Source organism: Phyllostomus discolor, chromosome 9, assembly GCF_004126475.2.
Source record: "Phyllostomus discolor isolate MPI-MPIP mPhyDis1 chromosome 9, mPhyDis1.pri.v3, whole genome shotgun sequence".
Taxonomy (NCBI): domain Eukaryota; kingdom Metazoa; phylum Chordata; class Mammalia; order Chiroptera; family Phyllostomidae; genus Phyllostomus; species Phyllostomus discolor.
The window spans coordinates 84,516,204-84,539,035 of record NC_040911.2 but is presented as its reverse complement, the minus strand read 5'-3'; the positions used below and the strand labels follow the sequence as shown (position 1 = coordinate 84,539,035).

The 22,832-nt window shown below is 56.6% G+C and overlaps 2 protein-coding genes across 4 annotated transcripts; both read left to right on the top strand.

The window, feature by feature from the left end:
• The first annotated feature begins 299 nt into the window (after window positions 1-299).
• LOC114506104 (interferon regulatory factor 4-like) lies at window positions 300-11,208 on the top strand. 3 transcript variants are annotated; one of them, XM_036009686.1, is made up of 8 exons: window positions 300-657; window positions 6,486-6,675; window positions 6,985-7,082; window positions 7,805-7,916; window positions 8,028-8,093; window positions 8,810-9,184; window positions 9,804-9,946; window positions 10,183-11,208. In XM_036009686.1, the coding sequence occupies exons 1-8, from the start codon at window positions 427-429 to the stop codon at window positions 10,258-10,260; spliced, it is 1,293 nt and encodes a 430-aa protein (XP_035865579.1). In that variant the 5' UTR covers window positions 300-426; the 3' UTR covers window positions 10,261-11,208. The 3 variants fall into 3 exon arrangements, 2 of the variants coding, with proteins under 2 accessions (XP_035865579.1, XP_035865578.1); XR_004899368.1 differs by having other exon boundaries at window positions 323-657; window positions 9,848-9,946; XM_036009685.1 differs by having other exon boundaries at window positions 323-657; window positions 9,813-9,946.
• Window positions 11,209-12,392: 1,184 nt separating this feature from the next.
• On the top strand, window positions 12,393-14,069 carry FOXS1 (forkhead box S1). The gene has a single exon (XM_028524468.2). The coding sequence runs from the start codon at window positions 12,816-12,818 to the stop codon at window positions 13,806-13,808; it is 993 nt and encodes a 330-aa protein (XP_028380269.1). The 5' UTR covers window positions 12,393-12,815; the 3' UTR covers window positions 13,809-14,069.
• The last annotated feature ends 8,763 nt before the right edge of the window (window positions 14,070-22,832 follow it).

The window sequence follows — 22,832 nt, the reverse complement described above, 5'->3', positions numbered from 1 at the left end:
AGTTTGAGCAGAACTACACCTTCCAGCTTCTACAGTTCAGGTTCTGAGAAGGGACCACAAGTTTCTGGATGGCTGGGAAGAGTAGCAAACAGGTGCAGGGGTGGGGCAGGGGATGCCTCCGCGGGCCCGGGGCCCGCAGGGGCCCGGCTGCGGCGCACTTTACCCTTCAGTGGGTCTTGGCGGCCCACGGCAGCTCCAGCTGATCCCTGCAAGCTGCCCGACGCCCTCAGGGCCAGGCTGTACGGGGAGGGGCGAAAGGAAAGGGCCTCCCAGGAGAAGGGACAAAACGGAAAGTGAAACCTGCTTGGCCAGACTTTCGCTTTCGCCGCCTCCACGCGCCACTCAGGTGGCCCCGCGATCACCGTTTGCGCAGGGGTCCAATTGACCGCACGCCCCAGACCTGGGTCCTGGAGCACCGCGTCCCCAATGGCCGGCGACCCCTGGCGGAGGGAGGAAGGGAAGGTCCCCGGCGACAGCAGACCCACGGCGGAGGCCAGGGGTCCCCTGCGCCTCCGCGACTGGCTGGTGGCGCAGATCGAGAGCGGGCGCTACGCGGGGTTGCGCTGGGAGGACGAGGGCAAGACTCTCTTCCGCATCCCCTGGAAGCACGCAGCCAAGCAGGGTTACCAGGCGCAGCAGGACGCGGCGCTGTTCAGGGTAAGGGGGCGGGGGCAGGGGGACCCCGGCCCCGCCCGGGAGGGCTCTGGATCAGCACGGCCCCAGCGCCCAGAGCGGTCCACGCACTGGGTGACCTTGGGCCACTCGCTTAGCCCTTAGCTTCAGCCGTGTCTAGTGTTCTCGGTAGATGGAGACCCTCGGACACCCTCTTACATCAGAAAGACCGCAATAGCATGACCTGTACCGTCCCCACCTCTCCGGGGGCCTCTCCTCCGTCTCCAAAGGGGGAAATTAGACGCCACTGATGAGAACTCCCTGAACTTCCCGCCCCCGAACCCTCGACCCAGCAGCTCGGGGACATTTTCTGTGCTTCCCAATACCAGCCCTTCTCTGGGACTTGCCCCTGCAGGGATGCACCCCCTTTCTTCAGCCATCATTAACCTCCTCCAGACTGGCTCCTTCCCATCGCATTTCAACTCCAGAACCTCTCCTGTGAGCAGTAAGGAACCAGCGACCAACCAACCACCTATCAGGCCACCTCCAGGCCACCCCATACACCTCAGTGTCTCCAGCTCCAGGTCCTCTGGTCTCCCCTCTCCTGGACTGAGTCTCCTGGTCATCAACCCCTGCCTCTCCTCCTCCCTGAAACACACTCACTGTATTTCCAGAGTCTCTGCCTCCCACCCCACTCCCCGCCCTGCCCTCCCTTTTCCTCCTTCCTCCGTGGCCCCTGCTTCTCAGCCTCCCACTCCTCCCCTCCTGTTTGGGGACTCTCAGCATCCACTGCTGGACCTCCCTCTTCATGTCCCGCTCTCCCCTTCCACAGGCTTAGCATGGGAGCCCCAAGCTGGTGGTCTCTCAGTCCCCAGGCCTCTCCAACTCATCACGTCTTCATCAGCTCGCCCCTACAAGCATCTGTTTCCCAAAATGGAATATTGCACCATTGTCATCCAGACCCCAGAGCCAGGCACCCAAACCCTGGCTGCTCCCCTCTCTTCCAGTCTCATCTGACTCTATTGCCAAGGCCTGCTGGCCCTTCCCACAGAACTCCCCTTCAGTCCGTCTACTTGGACCCATTTTATAATCTTTCACCAGGACACCCACTGTGACTTCACTGAACTCCCTGCTTCCACCTGTCGCCCAGCTCTCCCCTCAGTCTTCCAGAGGGATCTTTCCAAATGTAAATCTTGCCTCACTAGTTCCCTACTCAGAATCCTTCCATGGCTCCTCAGCGATCTAGTGATAAAGTTCCAGCTACTTATCACAGCAGGCAGCCCCGCAGGAACTGCTCCTCCCTGGCCTCATCTCTCCCCTCTCCCACCCCCGCCCCTCCCCTCCCCGCTTGAGACCCATGCCTGACAGTTCTTTCAGTTTCTAAATGTTTCATGGCTCTCTCACCATTGGACCTTTGCACATGCTCTTCCCTCTGCCTGGAACACCCCCTGCTCTCCACACTCACCTGGCCAGCTGCCCTCGTGCTTAGCTTAAATGTTTTTTCCTCAAGAGCGCCTTCCCTGATACGTGCATTTAATGCATTTATGTGTGTTAATCCATCTATTAAGTTCCAACTCAGTGCTTTTTCCCATCCATCCCTTATTCCTTCTGCTTTCCCCACTGAAGCAACTTTCCCTATGAATTGTAAGTGCCTTGTGCAACTTTGTCTTCGCCAGCTGATTGAGGTATTGACACCGAGTCTGGTGTCTCGCACACAGTAGGTGCTCAGTCAGTATTGAATAAGTGTTTGCATGGCCTGTCCCTTAAAACTTATGTGCTGTTCAGAAAACAGACTCCGTGGGCAGGCCCTCTGTTCTGGCTACTTTGGCTGTTCCTCAACCCACCGCTGATGCACACATGTGACTCCTGGCTTCACACCTTCCTGGTGCCCAAATCCCAGGGGACAAAGCTTGGCCTTTGGGGACATTCGTGATCCAGATTCAGTCATCATTAGCTTCCTCTAAACTGGCTCCTTCCCATCACATTTACGCTGCAGAATCCCTCCTGGAGTACCTGTGTGTCTCCTCCCTCAATTCCTCTCCCCCTTTCCCCACCACATACAGTCAATTAACCCTCCTTGTCTGTGGATTCCTTACTTGCAAATTCACTCACTCGCTGAACTCTGTAATCCCCAAATCAGTACCCAGAGCACTTTGGGGGCCATCCACAGACAGGTGCGGGAGAGTGAGAAGTCCGAGTCACGGGCCGTGCACGTTCCCAGCTGAGGTTGAACAGGTGACGCTCTGCCTTCCTGTTTCCACTCTCATCCTACACACAGCTGTCCTTTTCTCGGCCTATTGAGTGCCACATTTTAAACACCTTCGTGCTTTTTGTTGGTGATTTCACAATGTAAAACAGCCCCAAGCCTACGTAGTGCCGAAGTGCTGTCCAGGGCTCCTCCGCACAAGAAGCCCGTGATGTGCCTGACGGAGAAAATACAGAGTGGGCAAAAGTAGGTTTGTAATTGTTTAGATGGACAATGATGCAACGGGCAGTGAATACAAGAATAAACTTTGTGTTTCGTGTACTTACAACTGTGGGCCTACTTTTGCCCACCCTCCCACCCCCACCTCCCCACCCTGAACATGTGTCAGATAAGCTTCGTTCAGGTGTCAGTTACTGTTTTCTCGGCCAGAAACCAACAGTTTATATCAAAGACGGCATCCTGCAGAAATGCACATAAAATAAATTTATGTATTGATCAGTGGATGGAAATGTTGTAAACAGAGATTCGTAGAAATCTAGCTGTGTGTTTTCCCTAGTGGTTTGATACTCACTAATTCGGGGTTTGTGTGGACTTTATAGAACATAACTATGGCAGGTAATGAGACTCCACTGTACACGTGACCTTAGACACACACGCACCGCCAGGCCTTTGCTCAAGCTGCTTCCGCTGCCAGGAAATGTCGCTCCACCTGCAACTTCCCGGTTTATTCCACAGATACTCAGTGAGCATCTCCTGTGTGCCAGGCACCACTCTAAGTGCTTGGGGACACAGCAGTGAACCAAACCGAGATCCCTCTCTTGTTACAGGAATCGCACCCTCTACCCTGTGGCCGGGTTACCACTGGGTGAGAGCACCCTTATTGTACTAAGTGCTAAGCACTTTACGTAGACCACTCATCTCACACCCGGCCACAGCCACGTGAGGTTAGGAATCACTGGCACTGTTCAGAGACAACAGAATCGAGCCTTAAAGGTCTCAGCACTGGCAAGTGGCCCCAACATAGGAATGTGCCTCTTTGCTCTGGTGTCCACGCTTCCCACTAGGTCTGGAATTTCTGAGGGCAATGACTGAGCGTGTGTGTGATTCATTGGTGAAACCCCCACTCCCAGCCCTAAACTCGATCAATGCAAGCAATGTATCTCCTTTGACTTCTGGCCTTCCTTGAATATATCCATCTCTTCCCACCTCAGGACCTTTGCACTTGCTTTTCCTTCTACCCTGAACACCGTCCCCCCACTCTTTGTCAGCATTCTTCTTTGCATTCGGGCTTCAGCTCAAATGCCACTTCTTCCAAGAGGCCGTTTCTGATCACCTTCTCTAAAGTAGCCGCTCATCTGTGTTTATTTAGACCTGTTGCCGCAAGCCATTCTATCGTGTTTAATGACTATTCTGAGTGTGTATGCTTTATGGCAAGTGAGCATTGCTGTTTTGTGTGTATTCTTACCTAATACACATTATATTGTATTGTAGACCTCATTCTGTGGCTCATCACTCATGGCCAAACTTTGGATATCTATTCTTGTTCTCCGTACATTTAATCTGTTGCTCCTGGATGCTTCTAGATGCTGCATAGACTCCATAGCGGATGTCCCTTACACACGCACACCCACCCACTTTTCCAGGGAGGGACACAAGTTTGTCTTCCGGCACTTCGAGTCTTGCCCTGGTTCCCTCATAAGCCTCTGTGAGAATTCCTTTTGAACTGGAATTTGTTTACACTTAGTTCAACTAGGCATGCCAGATGACCATCCAGAAGCCCTGCACCCATCCCCCACATACCAACCATGCCCACATCCCAGCCACCTGCTGGCATTATCCAGCTGCTAGAGTGTGCCAGCTCACAAGTGCTATCTCTATGTTTATTTGCATTTCTCTGGCACTAATGAATTTTTTTATTTTTTTTAAAGATTTTATCTATTTATTTTTAGAGAGGGAAGGGAGGGAGATAGAGAGACAGAGAGAGAGAGAGAGAGAGAGACATCAATGTGCGGTTGCTGGGGGTTCTGGCCTGCAACCCAGGCATGTACCCTGGCTGGGAATCGAACCTGGGACACTTTGGTTCCCAGCCCGCGCTCAATCCACTGAGCTACACCAGCCAGGGCTGAATTTTTTATTTTTTAAAAAAGATTTTATTTACTTATTTTTAGAGAGAGGGAAAGGGAGGGAGAAAGAAAAGGAGAGAAACACTGATGGATGAGAGATACATCCACTGGTTGCCTCTCACATGCCCCAACTGGGGACCTGGCCTGCAACCCAGGCATGTGCCCTGAGTGGGAATTGAATCAGTGACCTTTCAGTTCGGACATGGGCGCTCAATCCACCGAGCCACACCAGCCAGGATCTAATGAATTTAAGGACTTATATGCTCATGGGCTTATGGGTCCCTTTTCCGTAAACCACTCATTCTTGGCCTCTGGTGAGAATGTTTTATTCACAGGATGCTCTCCGTTCCTTGTTGACTTGCAGAAGTCTGCTCCAGATCTTAGCCCCTTGCTGACTTCAGACATTGTAAATTCGTTTTTTTTTGTCTTATAGTCCATGCCTTTGCAGTTTTGTTTCCAAGCATTCTCTGCCCCTAGAAGATTTTCTCCCACATTATCTTCTATTAATTTCACAGTTTTACCTCTTACTTTTAGTTTTTTCATCACCTGGAGTCCATTTTTTGTATGTGGCAATAGGTAGGAATTTAGTTTTATGGTTCTCCAGACAAAAAACCACCACCATTATTTTATATCCCATCATCCTATTTATTTTTTTATTTCTCACAATCCATAGTTTGAAACAGCTATCACCAGTGAGCTGTTTGCAGCTGCCTTCTCCCATCCGCCGTGATTCCGTGGGAGCAAGGACAGCAGCTGCCTTGTTCCCCAGCCAGTGCCTAACTGGAACCTGGCACATCGTAGGAGCGCAGGGAATGTTGGGTTGGCCAAAAAGCCCACTAATTTTTTCCTGTAAAATAAAAGACACGTTTTTCATTTTCACCAATAACTTCATTGATTTGGATATTTTAAATATGTCAGCTATCTCCCACTGTTGGCTTCTAGTGGGCAGAGGCCAGGGTGCTGCTAAACATCTCCCAATGCGTAAGACAGCCCCACAGCAAAGAAATATTTGGCCAAAATGCCGATAAGCACCAAGAAACTTTGCAAACCACTTTTGACACGTTCGATCAGTCACAGCAACCTTCTCCATACACTGCCCAAATCTTCTTTTGCGTTTCAGTTGCATTTTTACCTTTCTTCAAATAATAACGCATAATACCCTGAAAGTGTTGTGGATTTCCTTCTATTTTCAATATTTAAATGACTGTACAAAAATTCACCAATTTTGATAATTTTTTTAAATGCACACTGATATGACAGCTGTTGCAATATAATCTAACAAAATTGTTTCAAATGAAGTTAAAGACAACTAAGTGCTCCCAGATCCATCTTATGGAAAAAAAACTATATGACCTTTTTGCCAACCCAACACAAATATGTGTACAATGTGAAGGGAGGAGAGAGGAAGGGATGGAGACACGGAGGGCCAGAGGGCCAGAGGGAGATAGGGAAGGGTGGGAGGCACGGCAGGCCCTCATCCTTCGGTGTAACACCAGTCCCCCACCCCAGGCTATTCCTCCCCAAGTACCCTTGCTCATCCCTAGGCCTGGGCCATATACAAGGGCAAGCACCTGGAGGGCACTGACAAGGAGGACCCCTCCACTTGGAAGACTCGGCTTCGATGCGCTCTCAACAAGAGTGCCGACTTCTGCGAGGTGCGCGAGCGCAGCCAGCTGGACATCTCCAACCCCTACAAGGTCTACCGGATCTCATCCGACGGTGCCCATGGCCCAGGTATCATCCTGCTCCTGGAGGTGGTGGCCAAGGACGGCTCTTGGGCAACAAGCACCTCACTTTGCACATCTGTAAAATGGGAAATGGTCGACTTATTGAGCTTAAACTCATGGGCAGGTAAACACAGAAGAACCCTTAGACCATCCAGTTAATCTTCCCATTTGAAAGGGAGAAAACCAAGGCCCAGAGAGAGGTGGGTCTTGTGTGAGATCCTGCAGCGAGCTGGGGTACTCTTGTCTGGGAACATCGCAGTTGAGGGGCTTCCCCTGGGGGCCCAGGAAACAACAGGCTATCTCCTACTCCATCCAGTTGCCAGGGCTTGTTCTTCCTCTGCAGAGAAGGGCACTCCCCAGAGCCAGCGGGAGCCCCCTCGAGAAGTGACGGAGCCAGCCTGCAAGACAGACCTGGTCAGCGTACCTTGCCAGCCCTTTGTGGCCTTGCCAGCTAAGTCACCTCTTCCCCAAACCACACTCTCTGTGGTCTCCGGCACACATTCTCATCCCCTCCACCCCTACCCCTCCTACTCATCCCTGCCATCAGTTTCAGTTGCATTGTTCCATTCACTTTGCCTCCCTCCCTGTTCCCCTCACCTCCGTCATTGTCAGCTCCATCACTCTGCATCAACCCTCTTTTCTCCAAATTCACCCCCTGCCCCCATCATTGTTGGGTCCATCACTCTGTCCCCTGTCACCCTGTGAGATCCAGTTCTACCTGTGTTCCCTTTACCTTCATCACCTTTAGCTCTCTTACTGTGGCCATTGAAGCCATCGTCTCCATCTCTACCTCCATCACTGTCTGTATCACCCGTGCTATTCCCACAGCATCACCTCTCCCCCATCATCGGTGGTTTATTACTCTGTCCCCATCCCCCCATTAGTCTGGTCCCTTCCACTGTTCCTAGTAGCCCCACCAACATCCACTCCATCACTCCCTCCTCTCTCTGTCACTTCTGTTCCCCATCTCCCGATTCATTCCTAACATCCTTGTTGCTATCATGGCGAGCTTCATCTCTGACCTCATTACTTCCAACCCCAACTGGCCTTCAGCCTGCCCAGACTTCCCTCTACCCTAGGGCCCAAAGTCTTGGCACTCCTCTCCCACCCTCACAGCCCTCTCTCCTGATGCTCAGGTTGGCTCCGGATCCGCCACAGAGGATGAAGACAAGGAGCAGCCCCTCAGGCTGGCCCAGCAGGGCTCATCACCACCAGCTGCCCTGCTCCCAGGCCCTTTGGCTGATCACAGTAAGTATTGGGTCTCCTCACCCACTCCTGCCCCCTCCCCTCCCTGGCCTCCTCCAAGACCTTGATCTAGGGGTCAAGAGTGAGGTGGTACCTGACTGCCTCCTCCCCCAGGATACCAGGCACAGATCCCCATACACACCTGGAGTCCTGTGCCCTCTGAGGCCTTCAGCAACCCAGGTAAGGAATCTGAAGGCTCCCCACTCGGATCACTGTACAGAAACGGGGAAGGCCCGGGGTTGGAGCCAGCTAGCCTGTCTCCCACACAAAGCACCCAGCCCGGACTCCCAATAACGGCAGCCAACTCTTGTTGCGGGCTTAGTTAGTTCCAGGCATTTTTCTAAGCTCTCCCCACAGTCCTGAGAGATTGACCCTGCCATCAGCCCATTTTACAGGTGCAGAAACCTGACAAAATCACACAGCTAGTAACCTGGGAACATTACTAAGAGGTCACAGCTCCGAAGTGTCAGTGAGAGATTAGAATCCCAGGGCCTGGCTGCAAAACCCACAGCTTTCATCACTGAGCATGCTGCTGGTCCCTCCCCTGGGAGGCTGCTGTTCTGTTGCTGTTGTTGTTATTTCCACCAGCATTAAAATATTTGCTGGGAGGAGGCTTCTAAAGTACCAGAAGTTGGGGCTGCGAGGGCCTCAGTGTGGTGCCCTCATTGTATAGATGGCCCAGACCCTAAGATTTGAAGCTCAACTATCAGTTCATTTCTACTGAAAGCTGCAATGATTTATCGCCACCAAAATGATAATCACTTATCGGGAGGAACCGCCAAAATCTCCTGAGGTGGGGGCCAGGAGGACCTCAGGGTCCCCTGCCCTGTTATGGGGGGTAGGTGGGAGCTGGCGCCACCAACACCCGGCGTGCGCCTCTCCTCCCCCCTCCTCAGATTGCTGGCTGCACGTGCGACTATTCTACGGCGCGGAGCTGGTGCGTGAAGCCACCGCGCGCGCCGCGGAGGGCTGCCGACTGAGCCCGCGGGCAGCGGTCGCCTCTGCCGCCGAGCGCCTGCTGGGGCCGCCTCCGCGCATCGCGCAGGTTCGTTTCCCGGAGCCGCCGCCCGGGGCCCGCGTGCTGCGGCGCCTGCTGCCGCACCTGGAGCGCGGCGTGCTGCTGTGGGTGGCGCCCGAGGGCGTGTTCGCCAAGCGCCTGTGCCAGGGCCGCGTGTACTGGCGCGGCCCGCTTGCCCCGCACCGCGAGCAGCCCAACAAACTGGAGCGCGAGCGCACCTGCCAGCTGCTCGACACGCGCCGCTTCCTCGCCGGTAAGATTGCGGAGATGGGGCCGCTGGTGGCTCAGGGCAGGGTGGCTGGACACAAGGGTGGGTGAAGGGAAGTGGGCAGAGAAGAGAGAGCACAGGAGATGTGGGAGCAGGAGAATGGGCTTACTGGCTCTGGGCATGGGGTGGACACGGAACCAAAGGACATGGCACAGAAGCACCGTGAGTGGGAGTATGGGCCTCAAGAGGGCTGGGGACAGATGTTGTCACAGACATACAGGAGGCATGGGCGAGGAACAGGCTGGGGACGTTGGGTATGGGGCATGGGCGTGAGCACACACATAGGACTTGGTCACGTGTGATCCTTCCTCATAGGGTGCTGAGCATAGGGCGGGCAACAGGGGCCCTGGACACAAGATAGGCTTACGTGAGTGGCAGTGAGCATGGGGCGGGCATAAAGGCAAGGCAGCGAGTGAGCATAAGGGCGCAGGGCATGGGGCGTGAGCGCTGGAAGTGAGCGCAGATGTGGGAGATGAGACAGGTGTAAGGGTGTGGACCTGGGCATCCAGCATGGGGGTACAGAGTGGAGATGTGGGCTTACAGCCTGTGGGCATGGGGCAGGGCACAAGGTGGGTGCCAGGTGGGACGCCCCATCTTGGCCCAGCCCCTACAGTCTCAGCGCCCGTAGAATTGCGGGCCCACCTGCAGGATGGTCGCCCGGAGCCTGAGTACCAGATCCGACTGTGCTTTGGTGAGGAGTACCCAGGTCCCCCGGACCAGCCCCAGGAGCGGCTCATCATGGCCCACGTGAGTTGCCTCCTCGCTCCAGTGGGGAACCACACCCTTCAGTCCCCTCCTAACAGCCCCTCACCGCTCCCTCTAGTCCCAGCTCTATGCCTGACCTGCTACATGAGCCTCTGGTCTGTAATGACCCTGCATGTAAAGTCCCTGTGAGGAGGGGGCTGTCACTAGGGCTGTGACTTCCCACGGGGGATAGTTAAGGGAGAAAGTTGTCTCCTCGCCCTGCCTTCTGTCTCCCACAGGTGGAGCCCGTCTTTGCCAGAGAGCTCCTGCTACACTCGAGGCACCACAGCCACAGAGCCCTGGCGGCTGGTCCCTAGCCCACAAATCTCTGATGGCATCACTCCCTTGATGACGCAGCGGAGTCAGCCCTAAGCAGCCACTTTCTCCTGTTGTACCCTCTAAAGACAGCCCCCCACATGGCATGGGCGCACCCCAGCTCTGCACAAACTGAGCCAGTGGACTTGGGGCCTCCCCCCACCCACTGCCCACATGGGTTGGGATCAGGGAAGCTGATCGTGGCCTTCAACCTCTGAGCCGAGGAGATGCAGCCCTGGAACGTGGTTCATGGATTGCCGGGCCGAAGCTGGGTCTGGGGAGTCAGGCAGAAACTGAACTCAGTCTTGAGATTCCTGAAATGGAAATTAGGGCAGAAGAAACAAGACTTCATCTGTTTATTGAGAACCCAACATGCCTACAGTGGTTTATCTAAAGCAGAGCTTACCTGTGATTATAAGCTTTGCTTAAAACCGAATTTACCAATAAGTAGATCCTCCGAGTTGTTTAGAGTGGGACCTCTGAGGGGCTCTGAGTTTCCTGGTCCTTCCTCCTACCTGCCACTTGGGGCGTCTGGTGCCCCATCTCTCTCCTTTCTGAGTGTGTGTGGGCAGAGGAGATCCCCCTAACAGAGGACTCCGCCTGAACCCGGGACTTGGGATGCTAACCACTGAACCACCAGCACCGGTAGACACTTTCTTTGGAGAAACTGAGGCAGGCCCCCAAACAGAGCCCTAAGGCAGAAGCCAAAGTGGAGACCAGGAGTCCAGCCCCTCCCCAAGCCCCTTCAAACTCTGCAAACTGTACATTGTAGGAAATTCTAGAGGATTGGGGGGGAGCCCCTCGGCCATGAAGGCAGCTGACCCCGCCTTCTCAGTCAGTCACTGCTTTCCGCCCCAGATGTCAGACCATTTTCCCTTTTCTGGTTTCTGGCTTCTTAGGGCTCCTTTTACAGATGGCAACACAAGACATCTTTCTCAGTGATACATTAATAAGCCACTTTTAGGGGGAGAAACTATGACTCAGGAAAGGACAGAAGTCAATCACATCACTATTTTTCTAATTCAGTCAACAAATGTTGATGGGGCACCTGTTTCCAGGCCAATGCTGGACACTGGGGATAGAACAAAACAGCATGGTCTCTATTCTCTTAGGGTTCACGGCCTGTTTTCCAGGGGGCCCCGGTGACTGTTCTACCCCTGCCTCTCACAGGAGGCATGTTAAGGAGTTACAGGATCCTGGGTTGAAATCCTAGCTTTTTCACTCACTAGCTGTGTGACCTTAAGTAAGTCAACTTCTCTGAGCCTCAGATTCCTCATCTATCCAAGGAAGCTATGGAGGCCTCTGGAACAGGGTGGTCTGAGGTGACAATGTGAAAGGCGGATGGATCCAGTATGGAGAGTGGCACACAGGAGGGGCCCCCTGACTTGGTTACTTGTAGTTGAGGGAACATGGAGGAGGTGACCCCAACCTTCAGAAGGCCTGAGTGTCTGTCCTGGGTTTTGCTGTACCCCTAGCCATGTAAGGGAGCCTGCTGCCTCCTTACCATAGTTCATATAGATGGAGAGTCACTGGCTTCACTTTTAGCTAGGGGAAACTGAGGCTCAGTCAGAGTCAGGGACTTGTTTGAGATACCCCTTGGGAGGGGCGATATTTCTGTCCAAATATCTGTTCTCCCCACACCAGTCACTAGAGGGCGCCAGGACTCAGCAGAAGGGGTTTGACTGGCTCTCCTCACCATCCTAGGTGTCCCATCCCACACACAGGGCAGTGAGAGGAGGGCAGGTAACAGTGTGACCTCAAGGACCCTGCGCTGTGGAGAGCAGTAGACCACAAGCCTGGGAGGAGGAGAGGAGGAAAGGGAAACTGGAAGTGGGGACTTGAGAGGCCCTGGTGGCTTTTCGCATGGAGACTTCTGGTTCTCGAGCTCTACACTTAGATTCTACCCCCCTCTCTCATCAGAGACAACGGTCTCTCTGCCCCTCCCTCTCCTGTGCCTGTACTTGTGTCTCTCTCCGTATCTCCCCTTCCCCTCTGTCTCTGTAGATTTCTCTGCTTCTCTATGTTAGTGATTCTTTCTGTGCACTATGTGCGTGCCTGTGTGTTTTTTCTCTCACAATGTCCCGGTCTCTGTCTCTCTCCGTGTGTTCTTGCCTTTTGTGTCTCTACCTGTCTTTATCTGTCTTTTTTTTTTCACTGTCTATGTCTCTCTACATCTCTGCCTCTATCTTCCTCTCTCTCTCTCTCTCTGCTTCTGTCTCTCTTGCCCTCAGTTTCACATCCTATCCCTCCCCGGCCACCACCGCCCAGCACATGTGGGCTGGGGGTCTCTTCCCTCCCAATTCCTCACCCCTGGCAGCCACTCAAAGCTTCCCAGTCCTGGCCTCTCCTGCCCGCCCCTCTTGGGCCTTGGAGGAGGGGGGCAAAGGAGGAAGGGAGGGCAGCCTGGTGGGCCCACCCCTTTTTGCCTTTCCAGGCTGGGAGGCTGGGCCAGTGGGCCTTTTAACCAGCCTGGGCAGGCTGTGCCGGACACCAGCTCTGGACGCCGTGCCTGGCTCCCGTGGTTCCGGCAGCCTCCAGCCCGGCCAGCCCAGCCAGCATGCAACAGCAGCCCCCATCAGGGCCCTTGGCCCCTGCAGCCGAGCCAACCAAGCCCCCCTACAGCTACATAGCCCTGATCGCCATGGCCATCCAGAGCTCCCCAGGACAGCGGGCCACACTCAGTGGCATCTACCGCTACATCATGGGCCGGTTCGCCTTCTACCGCCACAACCGGCCAGGCTGGCAGAACAGCATTCGCCACAACCTGTCACTCAACGAGTGCTTTGTCAAGGTGCCCCGAGATGACCGCAAGCCAGGCAAGGGCAGCTACTGGACGCTGGACCCCGACTGCCACGACATGTTCGAGCACGGCAGTTTCCTGCGCCGACGCCGACGCTTCACCAGGCGGGCAGGTGCCGAGGGCACCAAGGGCCCTGCCAAGGCACGCCGAGGACCCCTCCGAGCAACCAGCCAGGACCCAGGAGTCCCTGATACTACGACTGGCAGGCAGTGTCCATTCCTGCCAGAGATGCCAGAGACCAAAGGCCTAAGCTTTGGGGGGTTTGTGGGGGGCTTGCCAGGCAGTATGTGCCCGGCAACCACCGATGTCAGGCCCCGGTCATCCACGGAGCCCAAAGAGATGCCCGCACCCAAGCCTGCAGGCTCAGGAGAGCTCCCTGTGGCCACTTCGTCTTCTTCCTGCCCGGCGTTTGGCTTTTCTGCCAGCTTCTCTGAGGCTGAGGGTTTCAGCAAGGCCCCTACGCCCATCTTGACCCCCGAGACAGGCATTGGGAGCAGTTACCAGTGCCGGCTGCAGGCCCTGAATTTCTGCATGGGCACTGACCCAGGCCTTGAACACCTCTTGGCCTCAGCAGCCCCCTCTCCTGCAACTCCCACCCCTCCGGCCTCACTGCGGGCCCCGCTGCCCCTTCCAGCTGACCCCAAGGAGCCCTGGGTTGCAGGCAGCTTCCCTGTCCAGGGAGGCTCTGGCTACCCATTGGGACTGACCCCCTGCCTATACCGGACGCCAGGAATGTTCTTCTTCGAGTGAAGCCAGCCTGGCCTCGGGCAGTCCTTGCAGGACCCCTCCCACTGCATCCTCCAGGCTGAGCCTGACTCTAGGATCTGGGGAGCTCTCCAAGGACCCAGGTCTGGCAAGCCAGCGACAACCTGGACAGGCAGCCAAGACTGGAATGGTGAACGCGCAACCAGCCTCCGGGGCCTCTGGACAGACTTGGGGTGAGGGGAAGCAGAGCCCCCTCGGGATTTACTCTGTGGCTCTCAAGGCCAATAAAGCCCGTGTGATAATGAGGATCAGCTTGCTGGATGGTTGGGGGCTGAGGGCCGGGAGGCCTGGTTCTGGGGTCGGGGGGGAGGGGCTGCGATTGTGGGGTTGTGTGGCAGGGGTGAGAGACCCTGGATGGAAATATCCCTCGTGAGGACTTCTCCTGCTGGGGACTTTCTCCGGGAGTTTCCCAGGAAGGCAGAGAAAGGGGGAGCGGGAAATGGGGGAGAGAGTAGAGGGGTGCCCCGTGAGAGAAACCAGGCAGGGGGTGAGGCTGGCCTGGCCTGAGCGCCTGGCTCGTTCTCGAGTCCCAAACTCTGTGACTCAGCTGCCCCCATCGTGAGCGGTCAGGGTCACTGTGACCATTCGAGACATTCATTCCATCCCGGATATATATATGTCCTCCCACCGAATCCTGGGTGGTGTGGAATGGGTTCACCATTGCACACTGGTGGAGTCTGAGGCTTGGACAGCTTGGCGCTCCTAGCTCTGGCTCTGGATGGCACATGAGTGGCAGAGAGAAAAACAAAACTAGGTCTGCGTACTCTGCCCCCAGCCCCAGACGTGCCGTTTGAGAGAGGACGCAGAAACGCCACACAGGGTGCATACAGGCAGAGGCAGTGGTGTGCGGGGAGATGGGGGTGAGGGGCGGGGATTCAAAGCCCGTGATAGCAAGGCCCTGCTTACGCCTTTGGAGGCTTGAAGGGCAGCACCAAGCCTCGGGTCTGGATTTCCCACATGAGTGGGGCCTCCCTGAGTCCCCAGCTCTCTGAGTTCTCCTGGTGACTCTTTAAGAAAGCATTCTCTCATGGGGGTTGGGGGGGGCGGCTGTCCTGGGTACAGCCGAAGTGACAGAGCCTTGACCTTTGGCCTTCTGTAGCTGCCCCCTTGGGGAAGCAGGAGAAATGGGTATATTTGTGGCCCTCATCAGAAGAGCGCACTTAGGGGCCTGAAACCTCACTGTCCCCGGACCCCCTAATTCCAGAGCTGCTGAGGCTTCCTTCCAGAGCCTCAGTCCCCGGTTTGGACCATGGGCATAGGGGGAGAAGAGAAGGGCCAGAGATCCTTCTCTTCTCCCCCTTTCTGGTCTTTGGTGGAGTGGTCTGGAGGGTCTTATGTCCCACAAGGCGACACCCAGGGAGCTGGAGACCCCTTCATCGGGCAGGCAGCCCAGTCCCCTCCAGAGGCCTTTCCCGGGCAGGCGGCCACACCAATTTCAGCCTCTCAGTCTCTGCTCCTCCCTCCTCCCTCGGCAGGTCCCCTGGGGCCTGGGAGGAAGCGAGCCCGGCTGGACAGCCCCAACTGTCTGGTTCCCACAGACTCCCGAGCCAGGGTGGAAGGGGAACCTGCAGGGTGGGGGCTCACTGAGGCCAGAGGGGGTGGGAAAGGGCCTGACCAGCTGTGGGGTCCCTCCCCAGCATGCCTGCCGGACCCCCACCTAGAGCCCACTGAGTGATGGGGAGAAGGAGAGAGGGTCTGTCTTGTCACATCCGGGCAGCCTGATGGCTGAAAGGGGAGGAGAGAAAGGTCCTGGGGTCGGGGGCGGGGAATGGGCGAGCAGAGGGGAAGGAGGCTCTTGTGTGGGTTCATACCACGGTGTGTGCCTGTGTGGGGCAGTATGTCTCAGGGTGTGTGTGTGTGTGTGTGATGCACAGAGACAGACAAGGACAAGCAGATCCAGGAGCGTGGGGATTCTTTCTCAGTTGGGTCAGGGAACGAGGCCTTTGCCAGGCACTGTTCCCTGCGGTGCATTCCTGTGGAGACCTGGTGACCCCGGTCCCTTCCCAGCCTGAGTCCTGAGCTGCTAGGAGGATGGGGAGGCTGGCCCGCCTGGGGGAGCCCAGGCCTCTGCACCCTGCCCAGTCCTCCCCTCACAAGGGTTAGCTTCTGAACTGGGGAGGGGGCCTGGGGAGAAGAGAGCCGTATCCCCTGCCCACCCTTCGCCCTGGGGAAACATGCACAACAGCCGCCCACACCCAGGAGCACAGACTCATCTCTGGGCAAGAGCCCCCTCTCCACATCCCTCTCTGGCTCCCAACATAGTCAAGAAGCGAAGACAGCCCCCCCCCCCCCCCCCCCGCACCCCGCCCGACTCAGCCCCAATCCCCAGGCAAGACCCTGGGCTCAGTGCCTGCCTTGGATAGCTGTGTAAGACTGGACCAGTGCCCACCTCTCTGGCCCTGGTTTCATTCCCTTTGCCCCAGGGGAGCGGGGGAACAGGGGAACAGCCTGACTGTTTGAGTCGGGGTCCCAGAGGAGGGTGTGCCCTGGGGGATGGCCTGGAGGGGATCCCATCCTCAGACGTGCTGGACCAAGAGGCCCAGATACCGTGATCTCCTGTCGCCCTCCGCTTGCTGCGCGGCGTGAGGACCCCACCCACTGGGCCTCCCGCCCTCACATTCTTTCCATGACCAACAGACGCCCTCTGGCTCCTGCCTGGCCACCCCCACCTGCAGAGGGTAGACAGTGCTTCACAGAGATCCAGAATGCCGAGGCTGGGCCGACCCAGAGAGTACACCTCGGCACAGATGGTGAGACCGAGGCCAGAGGAGGGAAGCAACAGGCCCAAGGCCGCACAGCAAGGCAGGACCAGAACTGTCCTCCCTGCCGTCGACGGCTCCCTCTGCCGCTCTAAGCTCTCACTGGACAAGTGCCATCCCATCTGTCTCTGCTTCAAGGTCCCTTTTCACCTCGGGTTTGTCTGAAACCAGGAGGGGATCCCAGCCCCAACTCCTCCTCTGCGCAGGTTAGAGCCCAAAAGGCTACTGAGCCTCCGCCAGGTGGCTCAGTGGATTGGAGCGTTGTCCCAAACACCAGAGGACTGCAGGTTCGATTCCTGGTCAGGGCACAGGCCTAGGCTGTGGGTTCCACCCCCTGTCAAAGCGCATGCGGGAGACAACCTATCCATGCTTCTCTCACATCAGTGTTGCTCTCTCTCTCTCAAACCAATACAAAAATAAAAATAAAAAACATCCTCAGGTGAGGATTTTAAAAAAAGGGTACTGAGTCACCTTGCTAAATCAAAATTGAGAAGAGTAAAGTCAGCGGTATTTCAGAGCAGGTCGAGTGTTTAATCACAGCGGCGGCTTGGATTCCTGGAATATCGGAGTGGGAAGGGCAGGGCTTGATTTCTGAATCCCTCCGCGCCGAGCAGGGCCTGTCCTGTGGGCCGCCAGGAAGAGGGAGCTCCCCGACTTCACAGGCAGCCCTTCCAGCCTCACTGGGGTCAGCTGCTCCCAGGGACTGTCGGGAAGTTCCCCACCTGCTGGGCCTTTGGTCTCCGCTCTCCCTGCCCCCAAGGAGGCCACCCCCAGCCACAGGGCTGGGCCTTCCTCAGCCGGCTCCTCCACCCTCCACATCTTATCTCCCCTCCCGCCCACCCGTTTCCTTCCCTGGTTTCTGGCATTCCACTGCCCAGAGGTCAACACTCCTTCCCACACCCAGGCAGCCCCTGGGCCAGAAGTGGGGAGACCCTCCCCCTCCACGGGCGGGGCACTCAGAGGCCACCGAGTGCTGAGGAAGAAAGCTGGGGGAGGCCAGTGTCAGCCAGCCTGGCACCCGCCTGCTGGGAGTACACGGAACCCAGGAATCCAGGCTTCTGCCAAACCGGCTCCTCCCCACCCGGGCTCCTGTCTCCCCGAAGGCCAGGCCGCCAGAGGCAGCAGAGGTCGCGGCTAAGAGCAAGAGCTCTGGAGCCCAGTTGCCTGTTCGGCTCCCAGCTCTGTCGATTTCTAGCGGTGCGACTTTGGACAAGTTGCTTCCCCTTTCTGCATTTTTCTTCTCTAAAATGTGGACATTGACAGTACCCACTCCCGAGAGGTTATTGTGAGGGTTACATAAGTTAATATTTGCAAAATGCTTAGAACAGTCTAGCACACAGAAACAGCAATGTTAAGTGTTCGTTAAGTAAAATAAATAAATATGTGGACCTGGGGTGCATGTCCTCTTAATGGTTTACCCCCAAGTGAAGGTCAAGCTACTGTGGAGGTGGGGGGTGGGGGGATGCAGAGGAGAAAAGACTGTTACATAGACAAGGCTTTTGATTTACTGCCTGGCATCTCCTCTTCCTTGCTGTGTGACCTCAAGCAAGTGGCTTTACCTCTCTGAGTTCTAGTGTCTTCACCTTAAAATGGGGTAATGATTCCAACTCCCAGGACCGGCATGTGGAAAACCCGCACGCTGTGTACAATTCAATCAATGAGAATAACGCCGGAACATAAAACAGCCCCTCTGGAGGGCCGTGGACCCTCAGCTCAGTCCTCTCTGCCCCTTCCTTTGCGTGTGGCAACACCTGCGTGCCAGCAGGCCTGGGGGTACCTGAACCCCTCTTCCTGCCCTGCTGGTAATTAGCTGGTACCTCAGAGAGCCAGCTGGTGGGGCTGAAGGAAGCAGTTCCAAGCTAAAAGCAGGCCAGAGTCAGTCCAAACCCTGCCTGGTGTTCCCTGGAAAGGCCAGGGCCGCCTGCCCCTGACCACGGTTCTCGGGGTGCACTGATCTCAGATACAAAGGGGAGTCTCATCCTCCTGCTCCAAGTTAAGACAGCTGATTCCCTTGTGAACGTTTTCCCCACCTGTCCAGCCTTGGCACTTGCTGTCCCGCCCCCCGCCCCCCCCCCCAACCCCCACCTGGAATGCCCACTCCCTGCTGACTGACTGCTCCACATTCAGAGCCCCAGTTAAACACCACTTCCTCAGGGATGCCTCTTCTCCCCCACCCACCGCCATCTGACTAGGTGCCTGTGGGTTATCCTCTTTCTCTGCACCCTGTGTATTTTCTCCATCCAGCACCTAATGCAATGTGGGGTTATGCATTTTAGTGTGTATTCACTTTGTATTCTGCCTCTTCCTTAGAACGTAAGCTTCGGGAGGCAGGGGTTGGCTCTGCCTGAACCATTGTATCCACTTCCTTAACCCTGGTCACCGGGCCAGGCCCTCAGTAAAGGTTTGCTGACTGTACAAATGGTGTCATTGTCACTCATTCATTCATTGCCATGAATTAAGTCTCAGAGAACCACCCCAGCTGGTGTGGCTCAGTGGATTGAGTTCCAGCCTGTGAACCAAAGTATTGTTAGTTCGATTCCCAGTCAGGGCACATGCTGGGTTGCAGGCCAGGTCCCCAGCAAGCGTGCACGAGATGTAACGACACATTGATGTTTCTCTCCTTCTCTGTCTCCCTCCCCTCTGTCTAAAAATAACTAAATAAAACCTTAAAAAATAATCCCCTCATGCTTCACTCCCTCATGCCCTTCCAGCCCTCAGAGAAACCCCCCTGACTACCACATGGGCATCCACCCCACCAACACGTTCCTGATTCATTATTGATTTCAGAGTTCTCCCCGCTGGAATGAAGTTCCACGAGGACAGAGATCCTTTTTTGTCAACCGGCTGCTTGTCCCCAGAACCTAGAGTGGTGCCTGAGACACAGTAGGAGCTGGAGGAACAGCTGTGGGACGGACGTGAGGCCAGCAGCCTGGGCCAGCTCCGTCAACACATCTCACGCAGCTTTCGGCCTGGCTCTGGGAGGCAGGGCCTGTTATTACCTCATGTCAGAGACGGGAATCTGCGGTTCAGAAGAGGGAAATAAGTGGATTGGAACCCCGTTCTGTCTGACCTGCACCCAGTCTCTCTGTCACCAGCCTGTCTCCTGAGAGGGGTGTGAGGTCTTCGGCTGGCTCCTCCTGTCCCCACAGTTCTCACAGCCACTCCAGCAGATGTGGCCCAGCCTCCCACCTGTCCCCCTGTCTCCAGTCTCTCTCCCCGACCCACTGACCTCCCTGGCTGCAGAGATCCTTCTGAACCCCAGGTCTGACCATGGCCCTTCTGTGCTCAAAACCCTCCCATGATCCCCATTGCCCCAGTCCAGCCTGGCATTTGGGGCCCTGCCGACTTCTCCAGACGGATCCCCTGCCCTGTCACATGCAAACGCCCGAATGACATGCTCCCAGGCAAGCTTGCTCTCAGCTCCAAGTCTTTAGACACGTGACCCCCCTCTGCCTGGAACACTCTCTCCCCTCAATCTGGAAAAACCCTGCTCCTCTTTGCTCTCAGCTTTGGCGTCACTTTCACTGGACAGAGGACAGGGGTTGGTGTCTTCTTCCATATCCTTCCAGCCTCACTGTCATCCCCAACCTCTTACCCACTGGGGCTGCAGAGGCTGTGAACTCCCCATGGGCAGGGGCCATGACTAATTCATCTCCAGGCTCTCGCTTGGGGCCAGGCTCAGCACAGGGACCCAGCAAATAACTGTGAAGTGATTGGATGTGTCGGGAGTCAGACTGCTGGCTTTGCACCCTGACTCCGCTGTTTACAGGCTGGGAACCCATGGACTCGTCCGCCAACTCCCTGTGCCTCGGTTTCCTCATCTGTGCAGTGCTGGGGATGAAATGAGTTCATACGTGGAATCACTTGGTACGGGGCCTAGTGCCTGCTGAACAAGGCCCATTGGAGTGAAGCAGGGAACAGGTGAGGGGTGGCGGCAGGGAGTGGGAGCTTGGTCCCAGTGGGCACACCCTTCGGGGCAGCCCTGGCTGCTTCACACCCTGGAGGCAGCCCTGTCCCTGGCTGAATCTTTTCCCACCGCTGCCCTGTTGGGTCCAAGGTGACCTGTGGAATTCAAGGCCATTGGACACAGACAGGAAAAGGCAGCGTCACCAGCCCTGGTGTAATCCAAACCAGATGCAGCCTCAAACCCATGGGGTGGTCACTGTGGGCTTGGCCGAGGCCCAGAGGCAGGAAATAGTCTTGGAGGAACACTCTCTGGGCTGGGACCAACGGGAGGAGCTGTCCCACTGAGACTGTTAACTCTTCTTAGCCCACCAAGGGGGCCCAGGACACTGAGCAGAGGAAACGCATGGCTCTGGCCCCGGAAGGCACAGTGCACCTTGCAGGAAAGGTGGCAGCATCGGCACTGTGGTGGGCCCCGTGCAGGAGGAGCCCAGAACCAGGCACGGTGGCAGGCCGGGCACACCAAACAAGGGGCAGGGGACAATAGCCTGGCACCCAGGGCTGGCAGAACCTCAGACCCAGAGCTCTGGCACTGGTCCTGGCTCAGCCAGCAGGCCCGAACCAGCTGAGGGCTCACCCCGTCTATCTGGGTGGGTCCTAGGGTGAAAAAGCCCCGAGCCCCCTGCCCCCCAGGCTGTGGGCGATGGGAACTCTGGTGATGGGGCTGGGGCCGGGAGGGCAGAGTCTCAGCCCCATGTGAGGGGCTGCCTCCCCAGCTTTCTTCTAGGTGTGCTCTGTGGCCCTTGAAGGGAGCAAAGTCTCTCTGGATCCCCATTTCCCCATCCACAGCGTTACCTCCAGGGACCGAGGAGGCCCAGAGGAGGCAGTTAATGAATCAAAAGAGTTTTCTGAGGAGTACTCCTGGGAGGGAAGGGGATCAGCCCTGTTCCACGGTTCCGGGTGGGCTTCCTGCCCAGGACATACTAATCTTCGAGGTGGCCCTGGTCAGGTCACTTTCCCTCTCTGAACCTGTTTCCTCGCCTATGAAATACGGTGAACGAGCACCCAACCCCATATCCTGATTGCCAGCACGGCCCTAGGGACGGCAGAGGAGCGCGGAGCTGATGCAGAGCAGGAAACTGAGGGTTGTCCTGGGCGTCAGGAGTCCTAGGTTTGAGTCCCAGCTGCTGCTGTCCCTGATGAGGAGGCTTCCTCGTTTGGGCCTCGGTTTCCCCAGCTGGATCCAGGCCCTGAATCTCTGCTCTCACTGGACCTCATTTCCTCCTCCCCGTTGCCCCCCCAACCCCAGAGTAGTGACTCATCCCTCATCATCGCGCTGTGTGGCCAAGGCTCAGCCTGGGTGGGGACCAGCAAGGTTGAGAGAGCTCAGAGGAAACCACAGGCTTCGCCCAGCTGGCAGGTGGCAGGCGGGCAGGCGGGCAGGGATCCACGGTCACGGGGGCCTTGTCCATAAACACGTTTCCCACCACGAGCCCAAGCCAGGCTCCCCAGCCCCGCCGGCCCTGACTGAGAACCCTGCCGGGCTCTGAGCCCAGAGCCACCTGCCCCCGGGGAACCTGCCGCTGCAGGGCTCTGCGCCCACCTGCTGGGCGAGGGCAGCAGTGTTGGTGAGGACTCTGGCCTCACCCACCAGGACAACGTCCACAGAGGCAGGGGAGGGAGGGGATAAACAGTGGTGGTCTCGGTCACGGTCTGTGAGCAAGTCCAAGATGCTCAGGAGGCAGGCAGTGTAGCAGCTAAGGGTACAAATCCTGGCGCTGCCACTATATGACCCTGAGCCAGTGACTGACCCTCCCTGAAGTCTGGCTTTCCCGTCTGAGAAACGGACACGGCATAATGCCCACCGTGCAGTGTCACTGTGAGCAGCTGATGTGGTCCTGAACACCCAGCACGACACACGTGAACTGCTGTGACTGCAATTCCTGCTGGAATCGACAGATACGACCCCCGCACCCCCACACCCCTGCCACCCCAGCAGGTAGACCAGCTGCCTGGCTTAGTCAATCCCACCTCTGACTCAAAGTCCTGCTTCACCTCCCCCGCTCCCAGCAGGTGGAGCCCCTCCTCTGCAGTGCAGGCCTACGGTGAGGTGGGCTGTGGCCCCGCCGGGAAGAGCCCTCTCCCGAGGCCTCCTGGGAGACCCCCAGCACTGCAGGCCCGGCGAAGACTCTGCTCTCTGCTCACGCCTTGCTCTGGTGAGAAGCAGGGTCGGCTCAGCAGCAGACCCCCGCTCTGGGAGACAGAAGAGTCCACTCCAAGCCCCAGAGTCTGACTTGTTGAGTAGTCTTCAAGTTTCTTCCCCCCTATGAGCCTCAGTGTCCCCCTC

Coding starts and splice junctions, on each gene's coding strand:
- FOXS1 (XM_028524468.2), top strand. CDS start 12,816: ATGCAACAGCAGCCCCCATCAGGGCCCTTGGCCCCTGCAGCCGAGCCA.
- LOC114506104 (XM_036009686.1), top strand. CDS start 427: ATGGCCGGCGACCCCTGGCGGAGGGAGGAAGGGAAGGTCCCCGGCGAC. Junction 658..6,485: donor AGGACGCGGCGCTGTTCAGG/GTAAGGGGGCGG, acceptor GCTCATCCCTAG/GCCTGGGCCATATACAAGGG. Junction 7,083..7,804: donor CAGCCTGCAAGACAGACCTG/GTCAGCGTACCT, acceptor CCTGATGCTCAG/GTTGGCTCCGGATCCGCCAC.